The sequence below is a fragment of the Sander lucioperca genome, chromosome 2, assembly GCF_008315115.2.
Source record: "Sander lucioperca isolate FBNREF2018 chromosome 2, SLUC_FBN_1.2, whole genome shotgun sequence".
Taxonomy (NCBI): Eukaryota; Metazoa; Chordata; class Actinopteri; order Perciformes; family Percidae; genus Sander; species Sander lucioperca.
Genome location: NC_050174.1, coordinates 43015942 through 43035376, shown reverse-complemented (window position 1 = coordinate 43035376; position 19435 = coordinate 43015942). Strand labels below are relative to the sequence as shown.

General features: G+C 41.0%; 3 protein-coding genes across 4 annotated transcripts in view; all 3 read left to right on the top strand.

Moving 5' to 3' along the window:
* The window catches only part of LOC116050602, a 2774-nt gene extending 2250 nt beyond the window's left edge, over positions 1–524 (top strand). The window contains exons 6-7 of the mRNA XM_031300813.2: positions 109–180; positions 269–524. Of these exons, the coding sequence (XP_031156673.1) occupies positions 109–180; positions 269–412 (216 nt within the window). The 3' untranslated portion in view covers positions 413–524. The remainder of the gene's footprint in view (positions 1–108; positions 181–268) is intronic.
* Positions 525–4253: 3729 nt separating this feature from the next.
* hps4 (HPS4 biogenesis of lysosomal organelles complex 3 subunit 2) lies at positions 4254–14358 on the top strand. 2 transcript variants are annotated; one of them, XM_035998154.1, is made up of 13 exons: positions 4254–4525; positions 4568–4693; positions 5828–5918; positions 6079–6222; positions 6325–6432; positions 7056–7172; positions 8002–8096; positions 8188–8260; positions 10691–10800; positions 10927–11596; positions 11808–11934; positions 12908–13019; positions 13328–14358. In XM_035998154.1, the coding sequence occupies exons 2-13, from the start codon at positions 4662–4664 to the stop codon at positions 13497–13499; spliced, it is 1851 nt and encodes a 616-aa protein (XP_035854047.1). In that variant the 5' UTR covers positions 4254–4525; positions 4568–4661; the 3' UTR covers positions 13500–14358. The 2 variants fall into 2 exon arrangements, with proteins under 2 accessions (XP_035854047.1, XP_031156641.1); XM_031300781.2 differs by having other exon boundaries at positions 4272–4693.
* A 402-nt stretch (positions 14359–14760) lies between these two features.
* si:ch211-170d8.2 (uncharacterized protein LOC571755 homolog) lies at positions 14761–17197 on the top strand. The gene is made up of 3 exons (XM_035998208.1): positions 14761–15383; positions 16327–16471; positions 16646–17197. Exons 1-3 carry the CDS (start codon positions 14960–14962, stop codon positions 16974–16976), a joined length of 900 nt encoding a protein of 299 aa, XP_035854101.1. The 5' UTR covers positions 14761–14959; the 3' UTR covers positions 16977–17197.
* The last annotated feature ends 2238 nt before the right edge of the window (positions 17198–19435 follow it).

The window sequence follows — 19435 nt, the reverse complement described above, 5'->3', positions numbered from 1 at the left end:
TTTTCATTTAGAGAATGTGTGACATGCATCTACAACACCAAAACAAATTCCTTGTATGTGTAAAAAACGTACTTGGCAATAAAGCTTTTTCTGATTCTGATTTTGCAGGATATGCACAGCAGCAGCATCCAGGAGAGGGCCAAGGCAACGTTTGCTGTGACCGGTGGAAGAAGTGCAGAGGTGAGTTTAATGCGACGGTAGTGGCTTACGGTAATGACAAAGAATAAGAGCAACGTGAGCTCATGTGTTGTTTCATTTCTTGTTGCAGAGGCAGACAGAAGACATAAGAGCCCTTTACTGCTGCTACCTCAAGAAGGAGATAGAGAACCGTGACCAACAGATGGCATACAGAGCACTTAAAATGAGAAAGATGGAGAAAGAAATTTTATTACTTGATAAGCAGCTAATGTGACCATGTAAATAAATGCTAATGTTTTTTTTTTTTTAATCTTACTATTATAATATGTTAAAACAATATTTGATTTATTTAAGGCCGGACAATTGTAATAAATTGCTTCAGTCACGTCATTTGTCATATTAACTTATATGTAACCAGGTTGGGGAGTTAACTGCAATGATGGGCAGCAATGTCTCTTGCAATTCTGCCATTAATACGTGTCAGACCATTTCAATCAGGAGAGACTTGGTTGCAAATATGCAAAGGTTTATTTGTACATATGCATAATATGAAATGTACTTTGGAGATTAGATTTCATCCTTATAAAAATATTTTTTAAAGGGGTAGAGAAGCCAGGACATATCCCCCCCAATGGAGTCTAGACACTGGTGGTGGTGGTGGTGAAGGAGCCCGAAGACCAGACCGAAGGAGCCGACGGGAGCGGTCTGGCGTGGGTGACGATGACTGGAGGTGGAAGGGGAAGAGGAGGGTTTCACGCTTTGCTTGAAATGACAACTGACAGCAGCAGAAAGAAGAACAGATTTAGAGCAGGGATGCCAATGCTGCGATTGGCTCGTGAAATTCCTGGCCAATTCTGGTTGGTTTAACTGAAAAGTGAACGCCTCGAAACAGCTGATCAGTTTTAGGAAGAGAGCTAGGTGGATGAAGTTTAGAAGTCGTCCTGAAAGAATTTACGCTGAGCTCCATTTCTTATTGTTGCAGTGCACCGTGCAACTCTACACATGCAACGGTACACATCTAGTGCAGTCCGCAGACTGCAACAATATCGGAGTCTTTCCTTCAGCTGCCCAAAGATCATTTCAATCCCTTTATTGTCATGGCAGGAGTTGCCCCAAGGTGGGCCTGAGCCCCAGTGAGGCCCAGTGAGGCTTCAGGGTAGGATGGTCATAAATAAGAGCTTGTACAGGAAGTGGAGCCCCTGTGGAGCCACTGTGTAAACCCCGTGGCCCAGGAGGATTCCATTATCACATGAGTTACAGTGCATTGACACACTGACTGTACTCCAGCACATTGAATGAAACAATGAATGACTTTAAATTGAGGGACACTTACATCCACGAGTAGTGTAGGAACTGGTAACATAAAGAAAGTCATATATATATTTTATTTCTATATATTGTCTATATGTTTTTTGACACATTGTGGCCAACCCCACATCACTTTACTGAAACATTTGTAATAAGAGGTGACATCACAGATAATGTGATATAAAAAAAAAAACTGATTTCAACCACCAGCAGCAGCAGAGGCTATTTTATTCTCAACATTATAAAATGACAATTATTGCTCTATGTTATGAGGCTATATACCTGTACATTGACACTGCGGAAGGTCTTTGTCTCTCTCTTTAAATGCCAAGAGAAAATGCCATTGGTTCATATTCATTTTTAAATGTATTCATTTTAATTAGAAAGTTTATTTCTTTACGTTTTCAACTGCCACATGCTGTGATCCACATTGCCTTTCTGCTCCACTTGTCTGCAAAGAAAGTAGTAAAAAACATTCTGTAGTTTAGTTTGCTCACCACACCTACAACTTTTAGTAGTAACATATTACTTCTATTCATGTCTGAATTAGTGTAATTGTTGTTTTTATTCATTATTTGTGTTTTTGTATTTATTTTTGTATGCAAAACATGACAATTTGCCTAAAATCTCAAGGCTCCTGTTTGTTCAATATGTGCTCCAGAAAGTGCTTAAGTTAATAGCCTACAGTCCACAACGCTACATGTTATTAAAAAAACTATTAATTATGATGTTGGTTAAACGTGAGTTTTAGTAGATTTGCCCCCATGGCATGTCAGTGCAGCAGTGTTATTGTAGAAAGACAGCTGGATTGAGACCTTCACTGGCAGCAGCTAACAGTCTGGACATCCTCCAGCGACAAAAGTGCACTGCACTCCTGCACGGAGGTTAGGGCACATTCAAGATGGCGGACTGCTTAGCGATTGATTGCATGGATGTATATTTATGGGGAAACAATTTCACTTCCAACGGTTAGAGCCCGTAGGATATATGTTTGAATCCTGACTTGAGAACAGATGCGACGGATACGCGCAGATCTCTCTGAGCAGATGACTCCAGTTTGATCGCGCTTTAATCCAACCACTGGCTGAAAACGGAGGTGCGCCCGGCGCGATCACGGTCCACTTCTGAAGCCATCCTCAATCGAGCATTGAAAACCGGATTCATCATGGCTTCAGAGGGAGATAGGGAGCTACAGTAAAACAAATCTATTTCTTTTTACGCAGTCTCTAGCACATCCACATACTAATGTGGATGTGTGGATGTCCACATACTAATGTAAGCACATGTGACATTCCCTGAAGTGTAGGCTACATGGCTGGCTTGTGTGTTCCTCTTTTTTGTTTGTTGAAAAATTACAAAATCATCGATCATGTAATTTAATCTCCATAAGAAGCAGAATTGTATTATAATTCAAACAGAATGGCCTATCAAAATAGCAGCTGGCATTACATAGCTGATCAGAGCCAAGGCACATCATTAAGGTCCATTGCACTCTAGCTGGTAATATGTATTCTTACTATTTCATTCTTTTGAACCTAACCTTCACCTTACCACTGTGGATGATTGTGGCATTGTTGTGATAGAGCCTCCTGCAGTTTAAAACATTAAGAACGTTATCCAGTGTCTGTGAAGGATATAGCCTATTCAAGGTCCATCTGAAGAAGCAAATAAATCCTCCATTTTGAGCAATTTGGATGTAAGATGGAGCAGTAGAGTAGTTTTTTTTAGAAATAAGATTCAGTGACATTTGAACACTAAAAGCTAAATGTACCCGTGCAAATGGAACATGTGTGAGGATAACAGTGACTTCTTGGATACTCCAGCTTCCCATGGGCCTTTGTGGTCTCTTTGTACTAGGCTAGTAAACAACAACAACAACAACCATTTTACAGTACAATATTTTAGGCTATATATATGTTATATTTTAACGTTTTATAATTACATTCAAATCTATAGAAAATTACAGCAAGTATCTCTTTATTCAATAAATTGTCTGTAATCTAATGGTAAATCACATTCATTCTATATGCTTTTACATTTAAACTCTGTAAGAAAACAGTAGCCTATAGACCACCATACGTAGCCTATAACTGTAAAAACATTTTATGTACAATTTTAAGGTACTTAAAATATACTAACTATACTATACTATACTACTTATACTTTGAAGATCAAGATTTTACATTGAAAGCATAGCTCCAGACTGAGATAGGCTACTCTAAGAGTAAAGTTAGTAGCTTCCCTTGACCAGCTGCGACATTAACATGTTGCGTACAGTTTAGTTTAGTAGTAGTTTATTTTGAACATGTAAAAAAATTTATATATATTAAATATATATATAAAATTAAAATGGCAGATAAATAAGGACATGTACTTCTCAGCACAATCTACCAAAGAATTATTATAAATTATTATAAGTAATTCAAATAGGAAATTCCCATGTTCAAAAAGGAGTAGGAAGAAGTTCATAAACTAACTTTTCTAGTCCTACCCCCTTTCTCTATTTTTTATCTTTTAGGTAAATACAAAACAAAGCAACACAATTCTTCTTTACATACACGTACACCGTATAACTACCTACCTACAGCTCAAATATGCCCATGCATACATGAAAAAAACCCGCCAGTTAGGTCTATGTAAGACTTTTACTTGTAATGGAGTTTTGTTGTTGTTGTTTGACACTGAGGTAGTGCCATACTAGACTGTACATAAAAAAGTGCCATGCCTAAATGACTATTTCTTCTTCCACTAGGTAGCCTACGCGGCTTGTTGGGTTGTGTTTCTAAATGGCGCACTAGTTTGTCCCTAGTAAGCTTGCCGTACTTTCACATGACTGCCACTACGTGTGACCGTTCATCCATGCTTGTGACTGCCCCGCATTCCTCGCTTGGCACTATCCTTGTCAGACCGACTGCGTTTGGCGGCGAATAGAATATAAACAGTGGATGAAAACACTATCCATCGCTGCCGTGCTACATACGTAGCTAATAAATATTCCCGGTTAACTGTAACCAAACAGCTGGTACTCTGTGGTGCGTCGAAGGATATGAAACTTCTCACTCGGAGTCGAAGCTAAAATTTACAGTTCTACTTTCTTTTTTTCTTTTTTTTTTTTTGGCACAGTGCATCTTCAGCCTGTTGGGTAGGAAATACATGAATACAAGATAACTGATGACTGAGCGACATCTGGCTTTTTTCTGGGCTTCGTGTCGGTGATGGCTGAGCTTGTGCCGCCAGCTTCCAGAAGGTAAGATAGTCTTGTACAGTGGGCGTCCAGTTTGACAGACAGCTGTGATCTGAGGGATGGACTGGTAAACATTCACCGCTGAGCTCAGTTGTTGTTGTTGGTTGTAGTTGGTGAAGTCAAACTACTACTCTGATCTTTTGATGAGCATTATCGAGCATTATAAAAAAAAAAAAAAAGAATATACTGATTATTATTGTAAACTAAACATAAGCTAGATTTTTTGTTGTTGAAACCTGACATGCACATTACCGCAACTTGCTGGCTTTAGACTAGTCCATTCATCCAGTGTTACACCTGGAACATCAAATGTGCTGGAGCATCACAACAGCTACTTTAATACATGTTTGGCATTTGGCTTGTCTTGTCAACCATATGAATAAAGTGATGGAATGAAAACAGCAGCCTGTTAATTAATAATTAGGCTAATGAATTAATTCATTAATGAATTCTCCAGTCTATGTCCAGGAAAACCAAACACACTGCTTTAAAGCCTAAGATAAGATACACTTTATTGATCCCACACTGGGGAAATCCCCTTGTTACACCAGCTCAATATTTGTTTTTACATACATCAGAATATGACAAATACACATTAAATAGACATAGAAAAAATATACAAAAAGTATTCTAAGAAATGGAAAAAAGTGTAATTAGGGCTGGGCGATATGGAGAAATTCAAATATCACGATATTTTTGACCAAATACCTCGATATCGATACAGAGACGATATTGTAGTGTTGACTATTGGTGCTTTCACAAAATATTTACACAATGAGATTTTTGATAAATAATCAGTAATGTGGATGTAATGACTAAGTGGGTAAAGGCAAATAATAGAACAGTTACAACAGACTGGTAAGTTCAGAAAATTACATCACTTTACTGTAATATAGCCTTTAAAACCAGGACAAGACATATTACGATATCCAAAATCTAAGACGATATCTAGTCTCATATCACGATATCGATATAATATCAATATATTGCCCAGCTCTAAGTGTAATAATAATAATAATAGTAATATGTACACTATAAACACCTCTATTATATACAGACATACTACACAAACAACTGTTGCTTTTTAGCCATCAAATTAAGAATTTTGACATTTTCTTTGTGTATTTTGTTTTGCAGGTGTAATTATTTCTTCCTCTATGATGGATCCAAAGTCAAAGGCGAGGGTGATGCTACAAGAGAGGGGATCTGCTACTTCTACCCTGAAGAGGTCTGACTCTCAGAAAATGCTTATTTATTATTATTATTATTATTATTATTGTTGGCGTATGTTGAGCATGATAATGATCCCCCCGTTGTGTGTTTATATTTGAACCCCCAGTGTTCAGGTCTGTAACCTCATAGTTGATAACTGCATGTATTTGTGTCAGACCCCTTTAGATAAGCAGGAGCTGCTCTGTGGTCAGCTGGCTGGCGCGGGCCGCTGTGTCTCTGAGCTTTCCGCCTCTCCTGTGCGCATACTCAGGCTGCGCCGCAACAACTTTGCCATCCGTATGAAAGATGACTTCTTTTGGGTGAGTGAGCACACGGGTTGTCCAGCTACAACTTGCTTCTGACTTTTTCCTGAATATGAGTCTTTGATAGCTATTTTTGTGATATCTTTTTGTTTCTCCCAGGCTCTGGGCTGCTCAGCGGAAGTCCCCACCATCAGTGCCTGTGAGCTCCTGGATCAGCTGATCAACCTCTTTTGTTTCTACAATGGCTCTGTCCGACAGAGCTACCAGGTGCACTCTTCAGTTGTCTAGTAGTCTAATACTGTAGTAGTTAGGGCTGGGCAATGTATCGATATTATATCGAGATCGTGATATGAGACTAGATATCGTCTTAGATTTTGGATATCGTAATAATATGTGTTGTCTTTTCCTGATTTTTAAAGACCACATAACAGTAAAGTGATGTCATTTTCTGAACTTACCAGGCTGTTCTAACTCTTCTATTATTTGCCTTTACTCACTTAGTCGTTATCCACGTTACGGATGATTATTTATACATACAAAATGTCATTGTGTAAATATTTTGTGAAAGCACCAATTGTCAACCCCACAAAATCGCCGCAATTGTCGCTCTTGAGGTATTTGGTCAAAAATATCCTGATATTTGATTTTGAATAGTAGTGTTTTTTTTTTTTTTTAAAGTCTGGTCTGTCCCATAGAGATTAAGATGTACGTTGTCGATTAACATAATAGAGCAATCTACAGAAGCTCAGAGTAAAAGTCACATAAAAAGGAGAAACTTGGCAATAATTCAGTTTCAAACTAGCAGGTAGTTTAATTTCAGGGGGAATTAATTCAAAGTTGTGTATTTTAAAAGGTGTAATTTGTCACTGAAACTTTGTTTTGCGCTGTAGCTTTACAGTCAGGAGACTCTGGCTGCTCGATGGGCTCAGTACCTCTCACACCTGCAGTCAGGATCCTTGGAGCTTCAGCACATCTTCAGCTGCTTGAGAACCATTGACTCGACTAATGTATGTACACAATGTTGTCACAGTTCGACATTTAGCGTGCAGTGGCTTTTCTAATGCTGTTTTCAGACAGGATATGACAATGTCGCAATGTCCTGTGGTATTGTGTAAGTGCTCAGTGTGTCTTGGCAAACTTTCTGCACATGCGTTGCACCTAGAGAATACATTAAGATGTGCACAAGCTGCCAGTATTTTCTGGATATTTCTGGCCTATGAGACATTCACTAGGTAAAGTACAAAAATGTGCTATTTTTAAAGCACATTTAGTCAATTGTTGGTAAAATTTTCGAGCTTTTGCTAAATACACTGCGTCACGCCAAGTCTGTCACATTATACAGTCGATGACATAGCATTATAAAACATTATATTTCAACATTTGCAGTGTCTTGTATTAAGGTCATGTAGGGCTGGGAATCACGATACAATATCATCACAATACTTATGTCACGATACGGTATTATTGCAATTTTAAACATATTGCAATTTATTACCTTTTTTTCCCCAAAAGGAAACTTGGTCAACATCAGTTTTATCTAAAAAGATCAATTTCTCTGTTTGTTCATCTCACTTCAATTTTATTGCTGCAAAATGGGATAGTCAAGCAGACAAACTGACCAACACATATATAATAATAGATCGATACTTGGCGTCTGTGTATCGATACAGTATTGCCAAGGGAAATATCGCGATACTGTGCTGTATGGATTTTTTCCCCCCACCCCTAGTGTCTTGACTGATAAAATGATTATCTTATAAATTGTATGTTAATCACCTTTCACTTTCTGTGCTTTTACACAAATTGAAAGGTAGCAATTTGAATTCTTGTCCCCAGGTTGACCCACTTCTCCTGCTCAAAGCTGCCCTCATTCTCCAGGCATGTCAGCGCTGCCCTCTAGTGTTAGCTGGCTGCATTCTCTTCAGAGGAAGGTCAGCTGACATTTGGACTGTTTCCACCTGACACTGGGATAGCTTTTTTTGTGTAAAATAACAGGTTTTGAAATCTGCCTTTTCTCCACAGAGTTGTAAGCACACAGATGTCTCCAGAGCTCACAATGAAGGTGATGGTTCATGAGAGTGAAACGCACACAAAGGTAGGGAGAAGATGGTCAGACAGGATGCTGTCCCAAAGCTTTTCTCACCAAGGGCCCCCTTACAGTTGTGCATAAAACAATTAAAAGATTAAACTAATCACTAGCCAAACAAGTGATCATTTTTCACGATATTTTGAACTTACTTTCATTGAACTAAATTATGGAGTGGGATAGTAGTCTCGCTTTTCCAGGCCTTCCTCCACAGTGCTGCGGAGGAGGGTCTGGCTAGTCCACACAGCATTCCAGGATGGGAGAGAAACGTGCTCTGGTTTAGTTGTAATTTCTTTAAACCAATCACAATTGTCTTGGGCGGTGCTAAGTGCCGGACGGAGCCACCGTGCCGCTGCAAAATAGCATTGGGAAGGAACTTGTTTTGGTGGAACACGTGTACGTTCAAAAGTAGTTTTAGTCGTGCAACAGAAAACTCAGATTGGACAGATAGTCTACCTAGCTGTCTGGATTTACCCTGCAGAGATCTGAGGAGCAGTTAACCATAGTCCTCAGAAATCGACCAGAGTTTAGAATGCCGACACAAAGGAAGCGGAAGGTTATGAATATCAGGCTGAAGAGAGGGACCGTCGGTGAAATTTCCCGTGGCACCGGAGAAATCCCGGTCGTGGCTATAGACTAGTGTTATAGTAACCAGTAATTCATTCATTCAACCTTGATTTATACTCGAGAGATCATTGAGGCGCGGCCCTCATTTACAATGACCTGGAGTCAGTTACAATGACAAAGAAAGAAAAATCAAAACAAGAATAAACCAAAAAACAACACAGAAAAGGCAGCAGCACCATCACGAGAACATAGAAGGACATTAAAACTTTCCGATTGGAAAAACAATTTGATAAACAAATCAGGACAACCCGGATGTAAAAGAAAATACAACTATGTAAAACAATTACAAGTACAGTAACATTTAGCCAACATAAAGTGTTTCCCCAGACAGTTTTAATAAAGACACATTACAGGAGTAGCTTTACTCAGATAGTTTGACATTTGGGAAATACGCTTATTCACGTTCTTGCCTAGTTAGCTGAGAAGATTAATATCACTGTCATGTCTGTACAGCAAGTATGTAGCTAGCGACGGGGAAGACGAACGGAACGGCGCGAAACAAACCAAAGGAGCTGAAATTAAAGAAAAGTTAGTTAGGAAAAAAAACAAACATGGAGATATTATCTGGAGTTAAGAAACAAGAAAAGCAAAAGAGGAAGGCTGCAGAGACAGGTGACAATGAAGTTGAAAGAGGAGGGGAAAAGAAGTCAAATGTGGCTAGTGGAAAATCTGATTGGCTGGTAACTTTAAAAATCTACTAGCCATGTTGGCTGGTGATAAAAAAATAAGTCTATTTAATAGGGCCCGACCGATATATCAGCGGGCCGATATTAGGCATTTTCCAAACTATCATTTATAATGGCCAATAAATGAATATTTAAAAAATAAAATAAAAACGGACGAAACACCCTTCAACCATGTTATGAGTGTTGGCGTTGTATAGTTTGTCCACCAGAGGGCGCTCTACAACGTCCCTGTTGGCAACACTCTTTGTTCAAAGGACTTTAATGCTACGTTTACACGTGGCTGGCTATTTTCATAAATGGACATTTCAACTCCTCTCATTTCACATTCCTCTCCGTTTTCAAAAATATCATACACAGCTGTATATATGCCGTCAATGCCGTCAAGAGCATGCCAAACCTGTAGGCGGCAGTGCAACGAGAAGCTCAAGCCCACGTTAGCCAATCAGAATCCCGAAAATGGCAACAACAGCAACGAAACACTTCCTCTCTCTTCTCTTCCTCACTTCCTCAGCTGCCTAAACCTCTGTTTGTCTCAGTTTACATGCAAACGTGCAAACAAAGTTTTCCAAAATCTCCATTCTGGCCGGAGGTTTTTAGAAAGAATCGTTTTCAGAGGCGAATTCTCCGTTTGCGTGTAAACGAAGGGCACAAACGAAGGGAAGTGTCTCCGTTTTTCAAAATAACCATGTACGTGTAAACAGGGGTATTAGTTTCATATCTTAAGTTTGTATTTTTATACATTTTATTTATCAGAACTTTAATATATTTTGATGTTCCTCTGTTCTGTTGTGACAATAAAAAGTTTATTTTTAAACTGCATTATGATATTATTTTAGTGAGGACTCATAAATAACTACTGTACAAATAACTAATGTTAGGGAAATGTGTATGTGTTTATTACGCGTTTCTGGATTATTTTTTTTAAATTTATAACGGCCGATATATCGGAATGTCGGATTTTTAAATCACCAAATATTAGTATCGATATCGGCCTTAAAAATCCTTTATCAGTCGGGCTCTACTATTTAAAGCCCTAATCTTTTCATCTAACTCTTGACAAGAAAGCCAATTAGAGTATACCAAAATGTTGAACTATTCCTTTAACAGTGTTTCCATTTTGGTTTAGGCTCCGAGTACCTTCAGCTCTTTTGGCGGTGTCGTCAGCTCCACTACTGTGTTCCTGACCATGTCTGAACTTCAGTACCTGCAATCCGCCCCCGTCGACAAAGACTTCAGGTAGTGTCACTGACTTTCAGTTCTGTTTACAGAAGTTATGTGCCTTACACAAGATCTTCAAAACGGCTTGGTTGTGTAACATTTCCAGAAAGTTCGGGGTGTCTCAAACTGTTTTCTACCTTCCAGTTCCCATCGTACTCCACACAAAAACACCTCCAAAAAGAAGACCCGCCTGTCAAGAACGTTATCTGACACTCCCTCCACTGAGTCCGAGCCATCTGATACAGGTTCCTCCCAGTCTCCCCTGAAGGGGTCCTTCAGCCCTCACTTCTCAGACAGCTCCGTGTTTAGCCCAGATCCACTCGACAGCCCACCCCCACCGCAGCCGCTCCAGCCTCCTTTTCCAAACGGAAAACTCTCGCCTGAAGCTGAAGAGGAAGCTCTGGAAGAGTCGTATTATTACAGTTTTCACAGCAACGAAGGTGGAGTCAGCCAGTTGCATAACGAAGGAGACAGCTCACTGTTTGAAGGAAACTCCTATCTAAACGGAGGTGGAGGCGGAGGAGGAGGAGGAGATGGAGACGCAGCTTGTGGGGCAGTGTTTGACTTCAGAGGCGCTGAGGAATCCCACCACGATACAGTTTTTACAAAAGAGGCCAGCAGAGGTGGCTGTGAGAGTGTTCAGGGCCGCCAGGCAGAGATACCAGATCCCCCCCCTGGCTCTGGTGCTTCTGACAGCCCAGAGGAGTGTCCACTGGTTCCCATGATGTTGTACTTGCACCGGGTCAAAGGCTTGGTGCTGGCTCTGCTGGTGGAGCCGCACTTCTTGAGTGACACAGCTTCTATGGAGGAAGTGGTGAGAAACAACAGGAACCCTTCTCTTTTGTTGCATTATGATATTGACAAGTTTGTGAGCATAAACCCACACCTTAGTGGAACAAAAAATAAGCTCTGTGACAAAGCTGATGTAACAAATTCCAATGTCTACCATAAGAATCCATCTACACACAGCTACATTAACTTTTGACATGCAAACATATGCCGCTTCCTTTATGGTTTGTATCCAGTATCACAGCAGCCTGGCGTCACTTAACGGACTGGAAGCCCATCTGAGGACCATCTGTCCAGGGGCCCCGGATGCTCCAAGGCCCTACATCTTTGCCCATTTTGACTGCATTCAGAGCACGCTGACAAGTGAGGCTCCCAATGACTTATCTTCTCTCCTTATTCACTCTCGGCATCTTTTTTTTTTGTTGCATTTCTGATACTTTCCCGGTTTTTACCAGCCCCACACAAGTTTTGGTCCGGCCCTGCATATAACTTTAGGTTCACAATCAATTTTGGCCCGCCTAGATGCGCGCCAAACCAAAAACACAGGGAACTGTTTTCAAACTGTAATTATGGGACACTCAAAGCAGAATTTGGCAGATTTGCCGACTTTGACACACTCAGAAATTCCCACAGAAGCAGAGAGTTTTCATATTCAGGCTGTGAAACAAAAAAAAAAAAATGTAATCATTGTTTTGCTTAATTTGCTAAACTCTATGATGGCTAAGGAACTTTTTGTTTGCTGACTTTTTAGGGCTTAATGTCGAGCAAACTGTAAGTAAGAAAGCTATATGAGACATGCAATAGTACAGTCAAAAATATTTGACTTTCGATGAAATAAAAGCATGTCGGGCGCCTGGGTAGCTCACCTGGTAGAGTGGGCGCCCATATGCAGAGGCTCAGTCCTCGACGCAGCGGCTCAGGGTTCGAGTCCGACCTGCGGCCATTTGCTGCACGTCTTCCCCCTCTCTCCTCCCCCCCCCTTTCCTGTATACAGCTGTCCTGTCTATTAAAGGCTAAAATGCCCAAACATGTATAGTTCTCAAACTATACATGTATAGCGCTTCTCATTTTCCAGTGTGGCCCTTAGCGAAGTTGGGTTTGACACTCCTGTGTGAGTATCTTCTGCCCCACCATCTCTACTTAGGGACTGGAGGAAGGTGTGTGTGTGTGTGTGTGTGTGTGTGGGGGGGGGGTTAGTAGTTTATATTTGTCTTTGCATGAGCGAACGGCTAATTAGTAAGACTGTGATCAGCATTCCTTTGTGCGTCAAGCATGCATGTCCAGGTTAATGTGCCGCCGTGGTACTGAGTCTCTTGTTATTTGTGTGTCTCTGCAGCCAACCTGTCTGGTCGACCAGGGGGAGCCCCAGAGCGGCCTTTTGTGAGAGCCACATCACTTCTCCACTCGCATTTCTGTAACACTGAAACTCTGCAGGAGGCTATTATCAGGTCAGTACGGCAGTGACGTGGTGAGGGTGGTTGGGGTTTTTTTTCTTCTTTTTTTCGTGCCTTTAATGGCTCCTCAAGTAGAAGTCGGGGGTTGGATCTGTCAGTTCACCGTGTCTATCATCGCATCCCACCATTCCCTAAATGTTCTTCCTCTACTTGCATCGATCACACTCCCAGCGATTCCCCTTTACTGGAAAAGAAAGTTCTTTTGTTTTATGTCTCTTTATTATGTCACTTTGTGTTTGCTTTTGTGTTGCATGACATCGTCCTTACATGCTTGAAATGTAAATGTGACATTCTCACCGCAGGAGTGCTGGAGCTGCAGTGTATGGAAGCCGCAGCGTGGCCCAGGAAACTTACTTCCAGCAGCATGGGGGATCGCTGAGGAACTCTGGCATCCCCAACCACCAGGACAGTGCTTTCTTATTGCCCAGCAAGGCCCGACACAGACTACTGAAGCACGGGGTTAACCTGCTCTGACGGGACAGCATCGTGTTCAACAGGAGCTGTATTCTGTTTAGATATGAAAAGCTGCCCTGTGAGTAACCTAAAAACATATTGAGAATATGATTTAAAAAAGCTTTCCGTTTAGTCGCTGCTGTGGTTTACTTGTTCCCACAGCAGATTGTATGATGTCATACTGTGTTATGAAACCTTATGGCACTCACATTCATAGCAGAACTTAGCTTTTTTTTCTCATTATTATTTGTATCGTAAGTTGACAGAGGGGATGGTTGGTAAAGGTTATGTAGACTAAGTTTTGTTTACATTGAGGTTTTAGTCATAGTTTGTTATTTCTGGGCTTGTTTGAGGTCAATTTGTCCCCATTTTATTTCTGTGTTGCTCAAACACATGACCTATTACCTACATGACCACATGTTAAGCTCCCGTTCACACACTGCACACATTTTACAACCTTTTCACTTTGCAACTATTTTCCGTGCATTCATTCCTCCCAATGCAAAATTTTTTTTTAAATTGCTCTTACTTGTATTTATTCATTTAAAAATGAAATTTAGACTAAAGCCTGATTACATCTTAATACTATTTAACTTAGTCTGTTTTTTCTGCCTTTTCTTGCTGCACACACTGCAAAACTATTGGTAAATTTATACAATTTGGAATTTTTTTTTTAATAAAAATTCTATTTATTTTAAATAAAGTCTATAATAGCATAACACGTGTTATTTATCTATTTGGCAAATACGTTTACATTTTTTTTTTTTTTTTATTGAAAGTGTAATTTGTTAAAAAAAAAAAGTCTGTATTCTAAAGTTTGCTGAGAAGAGCTGTAGTGGTGAATTATTAGTTGGGATTAAATGAATACATGATCATCTCAGTGCTGAGTCTTGTGAGCTACTTTTGTAAATGCTTGTTTAAAACCACAGGGGCTACACGGCCATGTTAGGGCCATCCGCGGCCTGCATGTGACCCTGCAATCTGGCCCCCATTGTTTCCACCTCAGGCTCGATGCCTCGTTTCAAAATGGTTACAACTGGTCCGAAGAAGGACGCGCGCAAGGCTATTTGAAAAAGCCAAAGACATGCTCATGAAATGTTATTATTCAAGTTCTGTCCCGATGTGTGTACGCTATATGTGTTGTAAATAAGATCGCTGTTGATGTTCCAGATATGGAGTCATTAGAGTCATTAGCTAAGTAGCTGAATTTGAATGGTTGGGTTCGGCGCTCTTCGGGGCGCCTCATTATGCAGGCGCGTTAAAAGAAAGCAGTGGGGGGCAAATGGGTGGTTAAGGGCTCGAACAAAAAGAGGGGCAGGGTCTGTGAGGAGGGTCTGGATTCAAATTCTAAGTACTGAGATGCTCCCATTGTCAGTGGGGTATATAGCAGAGAGAGAGCGAGAGAGAGTGTTGGCACAACAGAGAAGCTGCCTGTTTATCCATCAGTGAAGATCCAAAGGCCAGGATTTAGAAATATCACCATGGCCTCCTCGCACTGCATTTGGATTTCTCTATTTCTTCTCATGGGAATGACAAGTGACACTGGAGTATTTGGTCGCGCAGTAGACACACAGGGATTTCTGTCACAGTCGCCGAAAACTGCAGATGGATCTTCCGGACCAACTTTACGCACGGGCGTGTTGAGACGGTGGAGGCGCGGGATCGCTGAGACGCACCGGGAGCGGTGCGCAGAGCTGGCGGCGCCTTGGCTAGAAAACACACATGTTCCTGAGGATAATGCAACGCTACTGCAGCTCCGTGTTCGGCCCCTTTCCCCGGGAGCCTCCCAGGGTCTGGTTTTCCCAGGAAAATCGCTTTTCAGCTTTGTCCGACGGGTTTACCACTGTTGTCAAGAAGGAGTAAACTGCAGACGCGTAAAAGGAATTCAAGGGCGCTTGCGAGGAGGTAAGACAAAGTAGTTTTTCTTATAGTCTACTGTAGAACTGAAATGTGTTGTGTTGGTCCTGGGAGACATGGGGGTTTACAAAGAGAGGGCACAGTGATGTGCTGCAGAGCTCAACCAGAAAAAGTGAAGATCAGGTTTATTTTTCATGTGTTTTAATTCCACTAAATGTAGCTCAATGCAACACGTACAAGTAGTTACTGTAACCACGGGAGCTGGTGTCTCCACAAGTGGACTGTAGGCCGATAGACCATCAACCACCAAGAGGGCTGTTGTGAAAAATTCTTCAACTGCATCAAAACACATCATTGTCATTACTTCCATTAAGGTTGGATGGATTTCCTGACCATGAAACATGCTCATTAGATTTGGAGTCAATATATCTACAGCATAAAAGGCTGTCTGGAATAGCAGAAAATCAGCATTTAAAGTACTTACATTCGTCACCAAATTCACTTAAATCCCCATGGCCCATCCAGCTAACATTCAGATGGTAGGGATGAATGAGTGCAGCAGAAAAAAAAAGCAGCCTTATGCAAACATATACTGTGTTGGTAGAGTGACACTGTGCAGGTCAGGAATGTCATAAGCTGTAGCAGTGAAAGCTGAGATGCTTGAAAAGCAGCATGGAGGACATAATTGCTTGATTATTATTAATGCCGTTGTATAAAGGACAGAGTTATCTGCATACAAATGAGTCTTAGCTGGCCTAATGTCCCCTCCGAGAAGTGTTGGGACATCCTGCTGACAGATTAACAAGGTATTAGAAGTGAAAACACCATCTCTGTGGTGGAGATCCTACTCTGATCCCTGGGATTTATTAAACTAGAGGCTGACGTGAGAGTATGCGCTGCTCTGTGACATGAAATGCTCCCTCTTAAATGGCTCTGTGACTCTGAGAGACTCCTGACTGTCTCTTCTTCTCCTCCTTCTCCTCCTCATCAGGCACAGATGTGGAGTTCCTCCTCAGCAGGGAGATTTTATCATTGGCGGTTATGAGAGCCGAGCTTCACCTCCACGTTTCCAACCCACAACATCTGGATATCCATCCTGTGCTTTCATCTATGGCAAAGCGCGGCCTTCCTACCAGGTAAACGCTCTACTCTCAATGTGATCTTTTTCTTTGACTTATTTCCTGTTTTACACAAATTCCTCATGTTAGTGTTTAAAGTCTCCGAAGACAAAGCGATTGTTGGGACTGATGGGCCTCTGGGAGCGTCAGGTTCTGGTTGTAATGTGCCCTGTTGTCTCTCGCCTCCTTTAGGTACAGTATGTGGTCACGGGGCAACACAGCGGAGCTGAGAGTGGATCTGCTGTCCCTTTTCCAGAGCCTGCAGGAGGCGACAGGTGGGGCCGGAGGGGGTCCCAGCTTGGTGAACATGCGGCGGGCGGTGTTCTCTTCCAGGGGGTCTCCACCAGGAGAAAAGCCCACTTTTGGGGCTCTGCAGGACACTGCTAGTGATGTGTGGGGGGATGGGGTTGCCCTGGAGCTGGGCTTGGTCCTGGGCTGCAGTCGGGCTGGATCAGGGCTGTCCTGTGGAACTGGCGGTGTTCACCTCGCTCACACACCTTTCATGGCTCTGTACTACAGATGATGTCAAACTGAGACGGGACTCTGTGTGGAAACATTTCATCCGGCGAATCTCTCTTTTCTTCACTGAAAAGACAAAGCTTACAAGGAAATGATGCACTTCAATATCAAATCTATTAATTTATAAAAGTTATTTTGGGTAAAATATATAATGTAAATAGTGAATATGATATACTGTAACTTTATGGAGTCATTCTTTGGTTATTAAAGCGCCATGTAACAATGGCTCGTGACATAAGTGTGTGTACATGATTCAGTCTACTTTTGTTCAGCGCTGTTCCTGTTTAGTTTTTTTTGTGGATATTCTGGTCCCAACACCTTTTATATATGTGGTTCTATTTAAAGAAGTTGTTACAGTTGGTGGGAAAAGGTGGAACAAACAACACCTGGACAAACAAAGGGCCTGTATGTGGGATGTGACCCTGCTAAACTTAGCTGTGACTACTCTTATTTCCTGACGAATGAACATTGTTCCGACTTTAAAATTCTGCAGATTCACAGGCAACAAAACGATTCAAATTTAGACTAATGTTAAGTACCAAGTTACCTCACAAAGTACTCAACGGCAACATCAGAGGGGTGTCGGGAGGGTAAAAACAGCAGCACCACATTCTGACAAAATAGCACATTTATTAAAAAGAGACAGCATTTATCAGCATTTCCCATTTTGCAGATATATGCCACATCAGAGTAAGATCAGGGGTCTAGAAAACATTTCCCAGTCCACCTGCTGCTGCCTACAGCCCCCAGAAGAGCATTTATTCATCCAGCACATGTATGTCTACACAGTAGGACTCATATCTAAGTCTCATACACTCGCACTGTGTGATCGGTGGCTGTCAGACCTGGCTTGTGTGTGTGTGGTCTGCTGCCTGGAAGTTTTGCTGTTTAAATTTGTCTCAGTTTAAATTCATCTCCAATGTTCAGTTGCTTTGAAAAATGAGGGGGAAAAGGAGAAATAGCAACACACTGGAAAATGTTATCTCAAACAATTTTTACATTAATTTTTTTTTTTAGGAGGGACATTTCAAGAAGATTGGGCGTCATGGCAGGGGAATAATTAAATATTAAATCTGATGACATGAGATGTTTTCCTCCCCTGGTTTGTTCACTGTTTTACCAGGTGAGGGAAAAAAAAAAAAAAAGGATGAAAGAAATGAAGAACCTTTAGCGTCACGTTAGGACACTGTGTTTAAGAATTTGGATGGAATGGCGGCAATTCTTTGGTTCTCATGTGAAAAAAAAAAAAAAAAAAAAAAAAGACACCGAGAGCAGATCTTCATTCCACTCTAGTTCCTTCAATTGTGACATGTATTGACAATAATAGGTCCGAAAAAAGTTTGAAACAAGTGCTGGACACATACAGCACATGTGTACACTTCTCTTTCTAACCTTAACATTTGTTTTTGACTGGCTTTGCTCCTAGAAAGGTTTGAGGTTGACAAACTACAGATATAATAATTCTACGGACAGTCGTCTCTTACTCCGGAAACAGCTGCTTGTGTGGAATGAAAATCGAGCCCAGAAAAGTGTGTTCGAACAGAGAAGAGAAAATTTGATATAAGCCAACAAAACAGCAGCTTCAAGGCTAATGATGTTAAAGCACAATGTATTCAATAATTCAAGGCAACAAAAGACAAAACACACACAAAAATGACATGATTTTAAAATACATGAGGCAGTGCAAAATGTCACACCAATAAAATATCAAGTTAACACTCAAAACAAAAAAAAAACAGATCCTGAGGAAAAATTTCAAACATACATATCCAAGCGTATTATAAAATATCCCCAGAGCAGCCCCTCTGATTTAAATTATATAGAATAGAATGGAAGATCCCATATTTTCAGACATAATCTCATTTATTTGACTTTTTTTCCGACCGTTGTATTCTCTGTACCAACAACCGTTCCTCCCCAGAAGAAAGGCCAGAGTCTTCCTCAAGAGAGAGAAAAAAGAAAACCTAACACATCAGCTACAACACAAAAGCGATGAGAACAAAACGGTTGTCACACAATATAAAAAATAAAATAAAATAAGAAGCGTGATTTTGTACCTTATATATACACACGCAACTGTGTAGACTTGCAGAGAAACAACACGGTGACTTTTGTGCTGAATTAAATGAAATGTTTGCATCTTTTCAGAAGGGGAAAAAAAAGGTGCTTATGTGTTTTAAATATGAGCTGGGTTTAAAACTTAAAAATAAAAAAACAAAAAAACGCCAACTGACCCAATATTTTCTGGCACCAACTTCTTGCTCAGCATCAATCAAAATGGGAGGGAGAATCGAGGAGTGAGGAAGGATCCACAACACCTGAATTAACCGTTCCCCCGTCCCCCCTTCCAGTACTGCCTATGGCAACAGCAATACCGCCAGGGCGGTGTCGGGGACATTTAAGACGCATTAACGAAACAGGCAAAGTTACACAACCCTCCTTAAGAGTAGAGTTTAGCACTTA